The 13,088-nt window shown below is 41.9% G+C and overlaps 1 protein-coding gene across 1 annotated transcript; it reads left to right on the top strand.

Moving 5' to 3' along the window:
* Positions 1-6,383: 6,383 nt before the first annotated feature.
* On the top strand, positions 6,384-12,483 carry LOC115128131 (myosin-2-like; the record flags this gene model as incomplete). Its single annotated transcript, XM_065014582.1, has 10 exons — positions 6,384-6,531; positions 6,740-6,896; positions 7,649-7,676; positions 7,927-8,035; positions 8,202-8,294; positions 8,472-8,532; positions 8,709-8,807; positions 9,142-9,245; positions 10,493-10,631; positions 12,365-12,483. Coding segments are annotated over exons 1-10 (1,020 nt in total), but the record flags the coding sequence as incomplete, so codon positions are not given.
* Between the last annotated feature and the right edge of the window lie 605 nt (positions 12,484-13,088).

Here is a 13,088-nt window from a genome sequence, read left to right as displayed (position 1 = left end):
TTTTCCTCCATTTCCGCTCGGCTGCCCGGAGCCCTGTTCTGTGAGCTCGCAATGAGTCGTCGAGCCAGGCCAGCCACGGAGCGGGAGGGGAGGACCGAGCCGGCCTGGAGGATAGGGGACATAGAGAGTCAAAGGATGCAGAAAGGGAGGAGAGGAGAGTTGAGGAGGCAGAATCAGGAGATAGGTTGGAGAAGGTTTGAGCAGAGGGAAGAGATGATAGGATGGAAGAGGAGAGAGTAGCGGGGGAGAGAGAGCGAAGGTTGGGACGGCGCGATACCATCCGAGTAGGGGCAGTGTGGGAAGTGTTGGATGAGAGCGAGAGGGAAAAGGATACAAGGTAGTGATCGGAGACTTGGAGGGGAGTTGCAATGAGGTTAGTGGAGGAACAGCATCTAGTAAAGATGAGGTCGAGCGTATTGCCTGCCTTGTGAGTAGGGGGGGAAGGTGAGAGGGTGAGGTCAAAAGAGGAGAGGAGTGGAAAGAAGGAGGCAGAGAGGGATGAGTCAAAGGTAGACGTGGGGAGGTTAAAGTCGCCCAGAACTGTGAGAGGTGAGCCGTCCTCAGGAAAGGAGCTTATCAAGGCATCAAGCTCATTGATGAACTCTCCGAGGGAACCTGGAGGGCGATAAATGATAAGGATGTTAAGCTTGAAAGGGCTGGTAACTGTGACAGCATGGAATTCAAAGGAGGCGATAGACAGATGGGTAAGGGGAGAAAGAGAGAATGACCACTTGGGAGAGATGAGGATCCCGGTGCCACCACCCCGCTGACCAGAAGCTCTCGGGGTGTGCGAGAGCACGTGGGCGGACGAAGAGAGAGCAGTAGGAGTAGCGGTGTTGTCTGTGGTGATCCATGTTTCCGTCAGAGCCAAGAAGTCGAGGGACTGGAGGGAGGCATAGGCTGAGATGAACTCTGCCTTGTTGGCCGCAGATCGGCAGTTCCAGAGGCTACCGGAGACCTGGAACTCCACGTGGGTCGTGCGCGCTGGGACCACCAGATTAGGGTGCGGTGTGGAGCATTTGTATGGTCTGTGCAGAGAGGAGAGAACAGGGATAGACAGACACATAGTTGACAGGCTAGAGAAGAGGCTACGCTAATGCAGAGGAGATTGGAATGACAAGTGGACTACAAGTCTCGAATGTTCAGAAAGTTAAGCTTACGTAGCAAGAATCTAATTGACTAAAATGATTAAAATGATACAGTACTGCTGAGGTAGGCTAGCTGCGTTGTTGACACTACCCTAATCAAGTCGTTCCGTTGAGTGTGAAGTTTCTACAATGCTGCTTTTCGGGGGCTAGCTGGCTAGCTAGCAGTGTTGGTTACGTTACGTTGCGTTAGGAGAACGACAATAGCTGGCTAGCTAATCTAGAAAATCGCTCTAGACTACACAATTATCTTTGAAACAAAGACGATCAAACAAATCACACCGTTGGGACTGTAATGAAATGAAATGAAAATGTGATACTACCTGTGGAGCGAAGCGGAATGCGACCGGAATGCGAAAGTTCTATTCAGTAGACGTTGGCTGGCTATTGGCTAGCTAGGAGTGTCTCCTACGTTAAGGACGACAAAATAGCTGGCTAGCTAACCTCGGTAAATTAAGATAATCACTCTAAGACTACACACTCTAACTACACAATTATCTTGGATACGAAGACAGCAAAGACAACTATGTAGCTAGCTAATACTACACTAATCAAGTCGTTCAGTTGAGTGTGATAGTTACTACAGTGCTACGGTAGCCGGTGAACGTATGCTAGCTGGCTAGCTGCTAGGCAGATAGGAGGACTGACGAAATACGATAATAACGCAATTATCACTCTAAGACTCCACACTCTAAACTACACAATTATCTTGGATACGAAGACAGCAAAGACAACTATGTAGCTAGCTAACACTACACTAATCAAGTCGTTCAGTTGAGTGTGATAGTTACTACAGTGCTACGGTAGACGGTGAACGTGTTGGGCAGATAGGAGGACTGACGAAATACGATAATTACGCAATTATCTTTGATACAACGACGACTATGTAGCTAGCTAAGAAGAAATTGCTAAGATTAGACAAATCAGACCGTTGTACTATAATGAAATGTAATGAAATGTAATGAAAAAGTTATACAACCTGCAGACCGAAGCGCGGATGCGACCGGCTCGCTCAACCCGGAAGTAGTAGTTGTGTACCAGATGTGTGTACCAGAACTCAGGAAATGTGTACCAGAACTCAGGATAAGACCCAGATGCAGACAGCAAGAATCACAGATGTTTACTGACCAAACGGGGCAGGCAAAAGATAGGCCAAGGGCAGGCAGAGGTTCGTAATCGGGTCAGAGTCAGGCAGGTACGGAACGGCAGGCATGCTCGGGGCAGGCAGAATGGTCAGAACCAGGGAAACTACGACACTTGAGCAAACAGGAAGATGGGAAAGCACGCTGGTAAGACCTGACAAGACAAACTGGCAAAGACAAACAGAGAACACAGGTATAAATGCACAGGTGATAATGGGGAAGATGGGTGACAGCTGGAGGGGGGTGGAGACAAGCACAAAGACAGGTGAAACCGATCAGGGTGTGACAAGGTGAACATACAGTACCAGTCAAAAGTTTGGACACCTACTCATTCTAGGGTTTTTCTTTATTTTTAGTATTTTCTACATTGTAGAATAATAGTGAAGACATCAAAACTATTAATTAACAATAGTTATTTGTAGTAATCATGTAGTAACCATAAAAGTGTTAAAGAAATCAAAAATAGATTTTAGATTTTTCAAAGTAGCCACCCTTTGCCTTGATGGCAGCTTTGCACACTCTTTGCATTCTCTCAATCAGCTTCACCTGGAATGCTTTTCCAACAGTCTTGAAGGAGTTCCCACATATGCTGAGCACTTATTGGCTGCTTTTCCTTCACTCTGCGGTCCAACTCATCCCAAACCATCTCAATTGGGTTCTGGTCGGGTGATTGTGGAGGCCAGGTCATCTGATGCAGCACTCCATCACTCTCCTTCTTGGTCAAATAGCCCTTACACAGCCTGGAGGTGTGTTGGGTCATTGTCCTGTTGAAAAACAAATGATAGTCCCACTAAGTGCAAACTAGATGGGATGGCGTATAGCTGAAGGGAAAGGGAAGGGAAAGGGGATACCTAGTCAGTTGTCCAACTGAATGCATTCAACTGAAATGTGTCTTCCACATTTAACCCAACCCCTCTGAATTGCCTTAATCAACATCCACATCTTCGGCGCCTCGGGAACTGCCTTGCTCAGGGAAGAATGACATATTTTTACCTTGTCAGCTCGGATTCGATCCAGCAACCTTTTGGTTACTGGCCCAATACAAGAATGCTGTGGTAGCCATGCTGGTTAGGTGAGCCTTGAATTCTCAATAAATCACTGACAGTGTCACCAGCAAAGCCCCCCCACACCATCACACCTCCTCCTCCATGCTTCATGGTGGGAACCACACGTGCAGAGATCATCCGTTCACCTACTCTGTGTCTCACAAAGACATGGCGGCTGAAACCAAAAATCTCAAATTTGGACTCATCAGACCAAAGGACAGATTTACACCGATCTAATGTCCATTGTGCGTGTTTCTTGGCCCAAGCAAGTCTCTTCTTATTGGAATTCTTTAGTAGTGGTTTCTTAGCAACAATTGGAACATGAAGGCCTGATTCACACAGTCTCCTCTGAACAGTTGATGTTGAGAAGCGTCTGTTACTTGAACTGTGAAACATTTATTTGGGCTGCAATCTGAGGCTGGTAACTCTAATGAATTTATTCTCTGCAGCAGATGTAACTCTGGGTCTTCCTTTCCTGTTGCGGTCCTCATGAGAGCCAGTTTCATCACAACACTTGATGTTTTTTGCGACAGAAATGTTCTGCATTGACTGACCTTCATGTCTTAAAGTAATGATGGACTGTCATTTGTCTTTGATTATTTGAGCTGCTCTTGCCACAAAATGGACTTGGTCTTTTACCAAATAGTGCTATCTTCTGTATACCACCCCTACCTTGTCACAACACAACTGTTCGGCTCAAACATATTAAGAAGGAAAGAAATTCCACAAATTAACTTTTAACAAGGCACACCTGTTAATTCAAATGCATTCCAGGTGACTACCTCATGAAGCTGGTTGAGAGAATGCCAAGAGTGTGCAAAGCTGTCATCAAGGCAAAGGGTGGCTACTTTGAAGAATCTCAAATATAAAACATATTGATTTGTTTAACACTTCTTTGGTTACTACATGATTCCATATGCGTTATTTCATAGTTTGGATGTCTTCACTATCAATCAATCATTCAAATTGATTTAGAAAGCCATTTTTTTACATCAGCCAATGTCACAAAGTACTATACAGAAATCCAGCTTAAACCCCCAAACAGCAAGCAACGCAGATATAGAAGCACGGTGGCTAGGAAAAACTCCCTAGAAAGGCAGGAACCTAGGAAGAAACCTAGAGAGGAACAAGGCTATGAGGGGTGGCCAGTCCTCTTCTGGCAGTGCCGGGTGGAGATTATAACAGAACATGGCCAAGATGTTCAAACGTTCATAGATGACCATCAGGGTCAAATAATAATAATCACAGTGGTTGTAGAGGGTGCAACAGGTCAGCACATCAGGAGTAAATGTCAGTTGGCTTTTCATAGCCGATCATTCAGCGTTAGAGACAGCAGGTGTGTTAGAGAGAGAGAGACCAATTACTCTACAATGTAGAAAATAGAAAAAAATATAGAAAAACCCTTGAGTTGGTGTGTCCAAACTTTTAACTGGTACTGTATATATACAGTTGTTGGTGAGGATTAATGCCACTAAACTGGAACTAAATAAGATCAGATTAGATTTTATAAAAACTATTTCAGGATATTGGGGCAACATGGATTCTATTACAGTATTTGAGGGTCAGTGGTAGTAACATTGGAATCAATTTGATTAATCAAACTTTTGATATTGTCATAACTATTAGGTATGAAATCTCTCATTTATGTTAATATAGTGAAATTCAATTCTTAGAAAAACGTGTCATTTAAGAGTAATGTAATGGGAGAGTGGTGCTCCTAGAAGTGGGAGGTGCTAGTGAGACACAGAAATAAACACCTCTCTCATACAATTCATGTCCTTTCCCAGAGTGGTCCATAATTAACTTTTGCTTGGTTGGCACTTCCAACCAGATATAAGAGGCTGAGGCCCCAGCATCCATGAGTCAGATACCTTCTTCCTCTGTGGTAAGACCTCTCTACCTTCTTAGATGTTTCCATTTATCTCATCTTTGTACTCAGCATCTGAGGCAGTAGCTAACTGCACTGTTTGAATTGACTTCTGTAAGATTTTACAATATTAAATCAAGTGGCATTAAAAATAATGTATTTCTTTATTTTGTGTTTTACTTCAAATCTGAGACTTTCATATACAGTCAAAAGTGGTGCTCTTGCACTTGAAAGGGTGTTCTATAATGTAACTGGGTTTTCAGGGAATTTATTTGAATTCCTGACAGAATGTCTGGATGTGTAGTAAATTAAAGTTACCAGTTGCACCTGTAGTTGAATTTGACATGTAATGATTGAGTTAAATGTGTTCTAGCCCTTTAGGGGTTCAATGACAAGGCTTTAGACTTGTGGGTTTTCTAACACTCTCATGTTTCACAGGGTCCTCCAAGAAGTACACATTCATCTGTAGGAAGGGGAAAAGAAGGTGAGACATGGTTTGACTCTTCACATAAAAGTGATGAGAATATTTGGTTTGAGATACCGCTCACCTAACTTTGTTGACTGGGGAGGAAGCACCACAGAGTCAATCATGTTTCTTGTTTCATCTCTTTCCTAGTTATCCGTCACCATGAGTACGGACGCAGAGATGCAAGCCTACGGCAAGGCTGCCATATACCTCCGTAAATCTGAGAAGGAGAGGATGGAGGCACAAGCCACGCCCTTTGATTCAAAGAACGCCTGCTATGTGACAGACAAGGTGGAGCTGTACCTTAAGGGTTTAGTCACTGCCAGGGCCGACGGGAAGTGTACTGTAACAGTCACGAAACCTGACGGCAGTAAGGAGGTAAGTCTGATCTGAAAAGTATTCAAGTTCAAGTTTGTGCAATCACTCTAATTCTTGAAAAGTCAACTAAGTGCAAAAAGAAACTTCCAATGTTTTTTGTAAGCAGAATATAAACTTCAAAGACATCAATTTTAATGCTGCTATTTAAAAATGATATGTAATTTCTCATGATGACTAGTCAAGAATCTCCAGTTATGTGTCAGTGGGTGATAACAAAGTAGTTGGATTAAATGTGGATATATATTTTTTAAATGATTAAACTTGAGCAAAAAGTGAGCAAAAAGCATTCAGTCATGTCCAGTTTGATCTGTGTTGTAATCTAGATTTCTGACTGTTTCAGGAAGGAAAAGAGTTCAAAGATGCAGACATCTATGAGATGAACCCCCCTAAGTACGACAAGATTGAGGACATGGCCATGATGACCTACCTGAATGAAGCCTCTGTGTTGTATAACCTCAAAGAGCGTTATGCAGCATGGATGATCTATGTAAGAAACCTGCACATACAAACACACACACATGAACATAATAAATATACACATACAGTACTACACATAAATGAAAGGTAGAAACCAAAACAAATCAATACAGTAAACCCACATCAGTTTACCAAAGTACACCCACATCCTCACATAAATCCATGTAAATGTCAATCTGACTTTGTTAATCTCCTAAATTAATTATGCTTTCATCCAGACCTACTCTGGGCTCTTCTGTGCCACGGTGAACCCCTACAAGTGGCTCCCTGTGTACGACGAAGAGGTTGTCAACGCCTACAGAGGGAAGAAGAGGGTGGAGGCTCCACCCCATATCTTCTCCGTCTCTGACAACGCCTTTCAGTTCATGATGATTGGTACGATATCTCATGGATGGATGGTTGGATCAATCAATCACATTTATTTATAAAGCCCTTTTTACACAAGCAGATATCAGAAAGTGCTTATACAGAAACCCAGCTTGAAACCCAAGACAACCTAAGAAAAGACCTAGAGAGGAACCATGCTCTGAGGGGTGGCCAGTCCTTTTCTGGCTGGAGATTATAGGAGTATATGTCCATTAAGGCCATACAAGATGTTCAAATGTTCATAGATGACATGCAGGGTCAAATAATTATCACAGTGGCTGTAGAGTGTGCAATAGGTCAGCACCTCAGGAGCAAATGTCAGGTCCTCCTCCGAGAGAGAGAGAGAGAGAGAGAGAGAGAGAGAGAGAGAGAGAGCGAGAGAGAGAGAGACAGAGAGAGAGAGAGAGAGAATGCTTAAGTTCATACAGGAACCCAGCTAAGACAGGAGAATTTCACCGGACTTAAAGGTCGAGACCGAGTCGTCGTCTCTCACATGGATAGACAATCCATAAAAATGGAGCTCTATGGATGTCCATAAGTGTATATAGATCTCAAAGTCCATAAGTACTAATGGATGGATGGATGGACAGATGGATAGTTGGGTGTAAAATCAAATCAAATCCAATTCAAATATGCTTCAGAGTTTTCTCATCTAGGTTAGAACAATTTGCTGGAAAATGTTCCAAAATTAAATTCATGCGCATGCAATAATGTACCCAAAATGTTGTTGAGTATGATAAGCAATGTGTTTTTGGTTCCAGATAAGGAGAACCAGTCCGTCCTGATTACGTAAGTTGCTTACTAAAATGTCACTTGAGGAAGTATTTCTATTGTGGTGTCACTTGGTGTGATGAAATACATGACATTATGAATGGATTAGAGCATCAGGTTATGTGTAATAACGAGTCGATGAAAGGATATTTGTTAATGATTTACTTATGTTAGAAAACAGGTATTTTTCAATGCTATTTCTTAGTGAAAGACAATCTGACACTCAAACATGTAACTAAAACCCCTCTTTCTCTGTCATATAAACCAGCGGAGAATCCGGTGCAGGAAAGACTGTCAACACCAAGCGTGTCATCCAGTACTTTGCCACCATTGCAGTGTCTGGTGGCAAGAAGGAAGCAGACCCCAGCAAAATGCAGGTAGGTTGTTCTTATGTTTGACTTTTAATCACATTTCAGTTTGGTTTTCTGAGAAAACTTTTTTTCCAGCTGTGAATCATGTTCCAAGAAATTTGTTCAAGTCATTGAGAAAAACAAACTTTACCACTTTTCCCGTTTCTGAGAAACTTGTGTTTGTCTCAATCAGGGGTCTCTTGAGGATCAGATCATTGCAGCTAACCCTCTGCTGGAGTCTTACGGTAATGCCAAGACAGTGAGGAACGACAACTCGTCTCGCTTTGTAAGTATGAAGGGCATACTGTGGAAGTTACCTCATATTGGAAACATGTATTTCAGTAGTTCCCTTTTGTTAAATCAATAGATGTCCAACAAACTGTAACATTTAAAGGGGTCTATCAAAGTAAAATGTTTATTTATTTTTATTTGACCTATTTATAACCCCCATGCTCTACTACAGGGTAAATTCATCAGGATTCACTTCCAGGCTGGTAAACTGGCTAAAGCTGACATTGAAACCTGTGAGTTGGTTTTGATTGTTTCTCAACACTTTCCTAAATTCACACAGATTATTTTTAGGAGATCATATCATCAAATTTGATTTCATCTTTTCTCTCTCTCTCTCTCTCTCTCTCTCTCTCTCTCTCTCTCTCTCTCTCTCTCTCTCTCTCTCTCTCTCTCTCTCTCTCTCTCCCAGACCTGCTGGAGAAGTCCAGAGTGTCCTTCCAGCTGCCCGATGAGAGAGGCTACCACATCTTCTTCCAGATGATGACAGGCCACAAACCTGAGCTAGTTGGTACGACAAAGTAGAGGTTCAGGGGAAATTATTCCCACCCCCATCTATGGAACTTGTTAAAAATATTCATATTCCACACTAATAATACTATTACAATGAGTACATCCAAGGTAACAAGGCATCTAGACATGGGTCAGGTCTCTGGGAAATATCTATCAAGTAATACACTGTGATGCACTAGTCCACAAGTCTCAGTCTCCTCTTTTGATGCTATTTATTATATACTACATGTATCCTTGAGTTTATCTATTGAGTAAAGGAGGGAGAGATACTGAAGTTAGAACAGCAGAATTCTAAGAGATTTAACAGACAAGCTGTTCTCCGTTGTCCACAGAATTGGCGCTTCTCACCACCAACCCCTACGACTTCCCCATGTGCAGCCAGGGTCAGATCGCTGTGGCCAGCATTAATGACAATGAAGAGCTGGATGCCACAGATGTGAGTCAAACAAAGGGTTAACCAAACTCTAGATATGGAATGGATAGGACCACCATACACACTGAATGCACTGTGAAATTCCAACTTGCTAGGAATTTTCATGTATTTTTTGTTTGATTCTAAATGCCTTGTGTTAGTCTAGTGACTCCCCATCCCGCATGCGGGTGCGTAATCATCGCCTGACACGAATTAGCATAACGCAACAGACATAAATATCCCTAGAAAATATTCCTATTCATGAAAATCACAAATTAAATATATTGAGACACAGCTTAGCCTTTTGTTAATCACCCTGTCATCTCAGATTTTCAAAATATGCTTTACAGCCAAAGCAAGACAAGCATTTGTGTAAGTTTATCGATAGCCTAGCATAGCATTTTGTCCAGCTAGCAGCAGGTAACTTGGTCACGGAAATCAGAAAAGCAATCAAATTAAATAGTTTACCTTTGATGAGTTTCGGATGTTTTCACTCACGAGACTCCCAGTTAGATAGCAAATGTTCCTTTTTTCCAAAATATTATTTTTGTAGGCGAAATGGCTCCGTTTGTTCTTCACGTTTGGTTGAGAAATCGCCCGGAAATTGCAGTCACGAAAACGGCGAAGAATATTCCAAATTAGCTCCATAATATCGACAGAAACATGGCAAACGTTGTTTATAATCAATCCTCAAGGTGTTTTTCAAATATCTATTCGATAATATATCCATCTGGACAATTCGTTTTTCAGTTGGACCGATTGGAGTAATGGCTACCTCTGTATTTTACGCGAGAATCTCTCTGGGAGCATCAGGTGACCACTTGCGCAATGTAGCCGCTTACGGGTATTCTTCAACATAAATGCGTAAAACTACGTCACAATGCTGTAGACACCTTGGGGAATACGGAGAAAGAGTTATCTGGTTGATAGCATCTTGTCCTGACAAAATATCCCGTTTACTACGGGAATGTTTTTTTTCCCCAAAAATGAAAATACTGCCCCCTAGTCACATTAAGCATGAACGTAAAGGAACACTTCATTCCTTCACACTTTGCCTTGAGGCACATACATTTAAGACATCCACAAGAGAGTGCCACTATGTGTCCTGTGGAACTGTGTAAAACTAATTTTGTGCTGCCATCTACTAATGTGTTGGCCAAGAGTAAAATCTATCCATCCCATTCGTTCTGGAGTGAGCAGCACAGAACTGTAGCGTAACTGACCGAACTACCGTTCAGTTCATCACTGTTGTACTTCCTCTTTAATTCCAGGAAGCCATTACAATCCTGGGCTTCACTAATGAGGAGAAGCTTGGAATCTACAAGCTGACAGGAGCTGTAGTGCACCATGGCAACTTGAAATTCAAGCAGAAGCAGCGTGAGGAGCAGGCCGAGCCAGACGGCACAGAGGGTGAGTCCACTCACAGACACTCAGACTCAGACTCATACACAAACAGCTATTTGAGAATAAGCAATTTATATAATGATACAAAACAGTGAAGCTATAAGACAGTTTTATACGGCAATAGTTCACAATCTATATAGTTAGCTCTACGATATGACTCCTATCTCACTCTTGTGGAAATATTCTGTCTCAGAGACAGGCCCCCTTTGTACTTTGCCATCAGCCACAAATACAGTTGCACAAAGATCATTCTGATCCATAACACATGAATCACTGCTACTAGGGCACTTTATGAAACGTACTAAAACGTGGTCAAGTCAAATAATTAGTCCCTCATCTGGAACGGTGATCACTCACATGTTCCACACCACCTAGAATACATATGGCCTTGAACAGGGAAGATAAAGAATACATGTTTAATCATTTTCTCTCCTTCTCCACTTTCCGAATCATACCTTAAACTACTGATAAATGATCCCATGCTTCTTGAATATATGACTTGAATTTAAGACTCACACACAGACACTGGCAGAATGTACATCTAAAGACAGGAGTGTATACATGTACTACATGTCAACATATAGTATATTCATATGATATTTCTAGCATTAACTTTGTCCTTGTCTTATACTGTCGCCAGTGGCATGTTAGTGACACATCAGTATCTCGATTTCTAGTCTAAATGACTAAATAACATTTCAAAGTGTGCAGACCCCCACAATCAACCTAATACCCCAAAATAAACCATTTTGGACAATCCTAAATCAGTTACAGGTAACGGTTGACCACCCCTCCTCCCTTCCAGCACTCATTCTTCTGGCGTCTCTTTGTTTTCTTCTTAAGATAGCGTTGCAGTTTATCCTCACGATGGTACACATGGAACTCATGCCTGTCAATGTGGATGGCCCTTGATAATGTCCCGATTTCAATATCCCCAAGCAGACGAAACTCTCACCTGAGAATCACAACTGTTCAAACCATTTCAAATGTCAAAGAGAATTACAACTGTTTGCAAATTGTCTTATGCTCCCCCTATCATATCGGCAACCTCATGGCAGAGTTACAAGGTCAGGGAGTCAGAGAACAGCAGACCAAATCTGGTGAAATGTGTATTGAAGTCAAACAACAACAGCAATACACTACTTACTAGCATTTACCAGCATTTACATATTATACTGAAATCTCACCCAGTGTCTCTAGCCTTTGAGTGATTAGGCCTCACCAGAAAGTCAGAGCAAAGGTCATTCAACACCATTAAGTGAGTGTTATTTCCCCTTTCAGAAGAACACGAGTTATCAGTTTCCTTCAACTAGGACATCTTTCCGAGTAGGAAAACCCTCTCAATCACTACTGTAATACACATGGATCACTCTCAAACAATGTTCTGCTTTTAGCCCTATTGTAAGGTTGAGAAACATGCAAAACAAACATGATAACTTTCTCCTTATTGGAAGGCATTGTTTTCATTTTAGTCAAACAATGTTACTCTTAATAAAGAAGGATTCGTTTACATTGAGTGTTCGTCTTTAGTGGAGAATTTCCATTATATAATGATGCAAAAGTCATGCAGGAGAGTTTTGGAAACCAAATTCCAAACTCAGAAATGATTTGAAATTATGAATATGGGAGAAAATCAAAACCTAACTCACAAAGAAGTTAACAAAACTATTTTGTCAGTGTGACATCAGAAACAAGTGATCTTGTGTCCCTGAGTCTGTTGTTGTTGGTTCTCTCTCCAGTGGCTGATAAAATTGCCTACCTGCTGGGCCTGAACTCAGCTGAGATGTTGAAAGCTCTGTGCTACCCCAGAGTGAAGGTCGGCAACGAGTATGTGACCAAGGGACAAACTGTGGCACAGGTAAGACTGCCAAACACAGCATCTAACATTTTCTGAGCACCGTAATTATTTTGGGGATGAGTGCATTGCTTAAAAAAAATTGTGATGCTGTTTATCCCAAGGTCTTATCACCTTATCACCAGACATTGTCAGGACCCGGTTACGAACTCAGGTCTCCGGTGTGAGAAACAGTCACTTAGTAAACTGAGCCACTAATAGTCAGCAGAACCCAGAAGATGAGGCAGACACAGCAGTACTAGAGACGGTGATTTAATAAAGAAAAAAGGAAAAGATCTTCAGGCAAAAATATAAATCCACAACGTCAAAAGTAATTCCAAGAGAAAAAAATGTATATCCTCCAAGACAAAAAAATCCACAAACCAGAACCTCAAGAAAAATCCAACTAGTGAAACAAAAAGTTCACAACATGGCTGGGTGCTAACATACAAACACAGAGCAAAGAACTGAGGAACACTAAGGGTTTAAATACATTCAAGGAAATGAGGCACAGGTGCAACTAATAACTAGAACAAGGGAAAAACAAAAAGGGTCAAAAGAGCACAATGGGGCATCTAGTGACCAAAACCTGAACAATCCTGGCCAAATCCTGACAGACATGGTCAATA

This window comes from Oncorhynchus nerka, unplaced genomic scaffold, assembly GCF_034236695.1.
Source record: "Oncorhynchus nerka isolate Pitt River unplaced genomic scaffold, Oner_Uvic_2.0 unplaced_scaffold_2587, whole genome shotgun sequence".
NCBI classification, from domain to species: domain Eukaryota; kingdom Metazoa; phylum Chordata; class Actinopteri; order Salmoniformes; family Salmonidae; genus Oncorhynchus; species Oncorhynchus nerka.
Note: the sequence above shows the minus strand (reverse complement) of the source record. Positions and strands in the feature narration are given on the sequence as shown.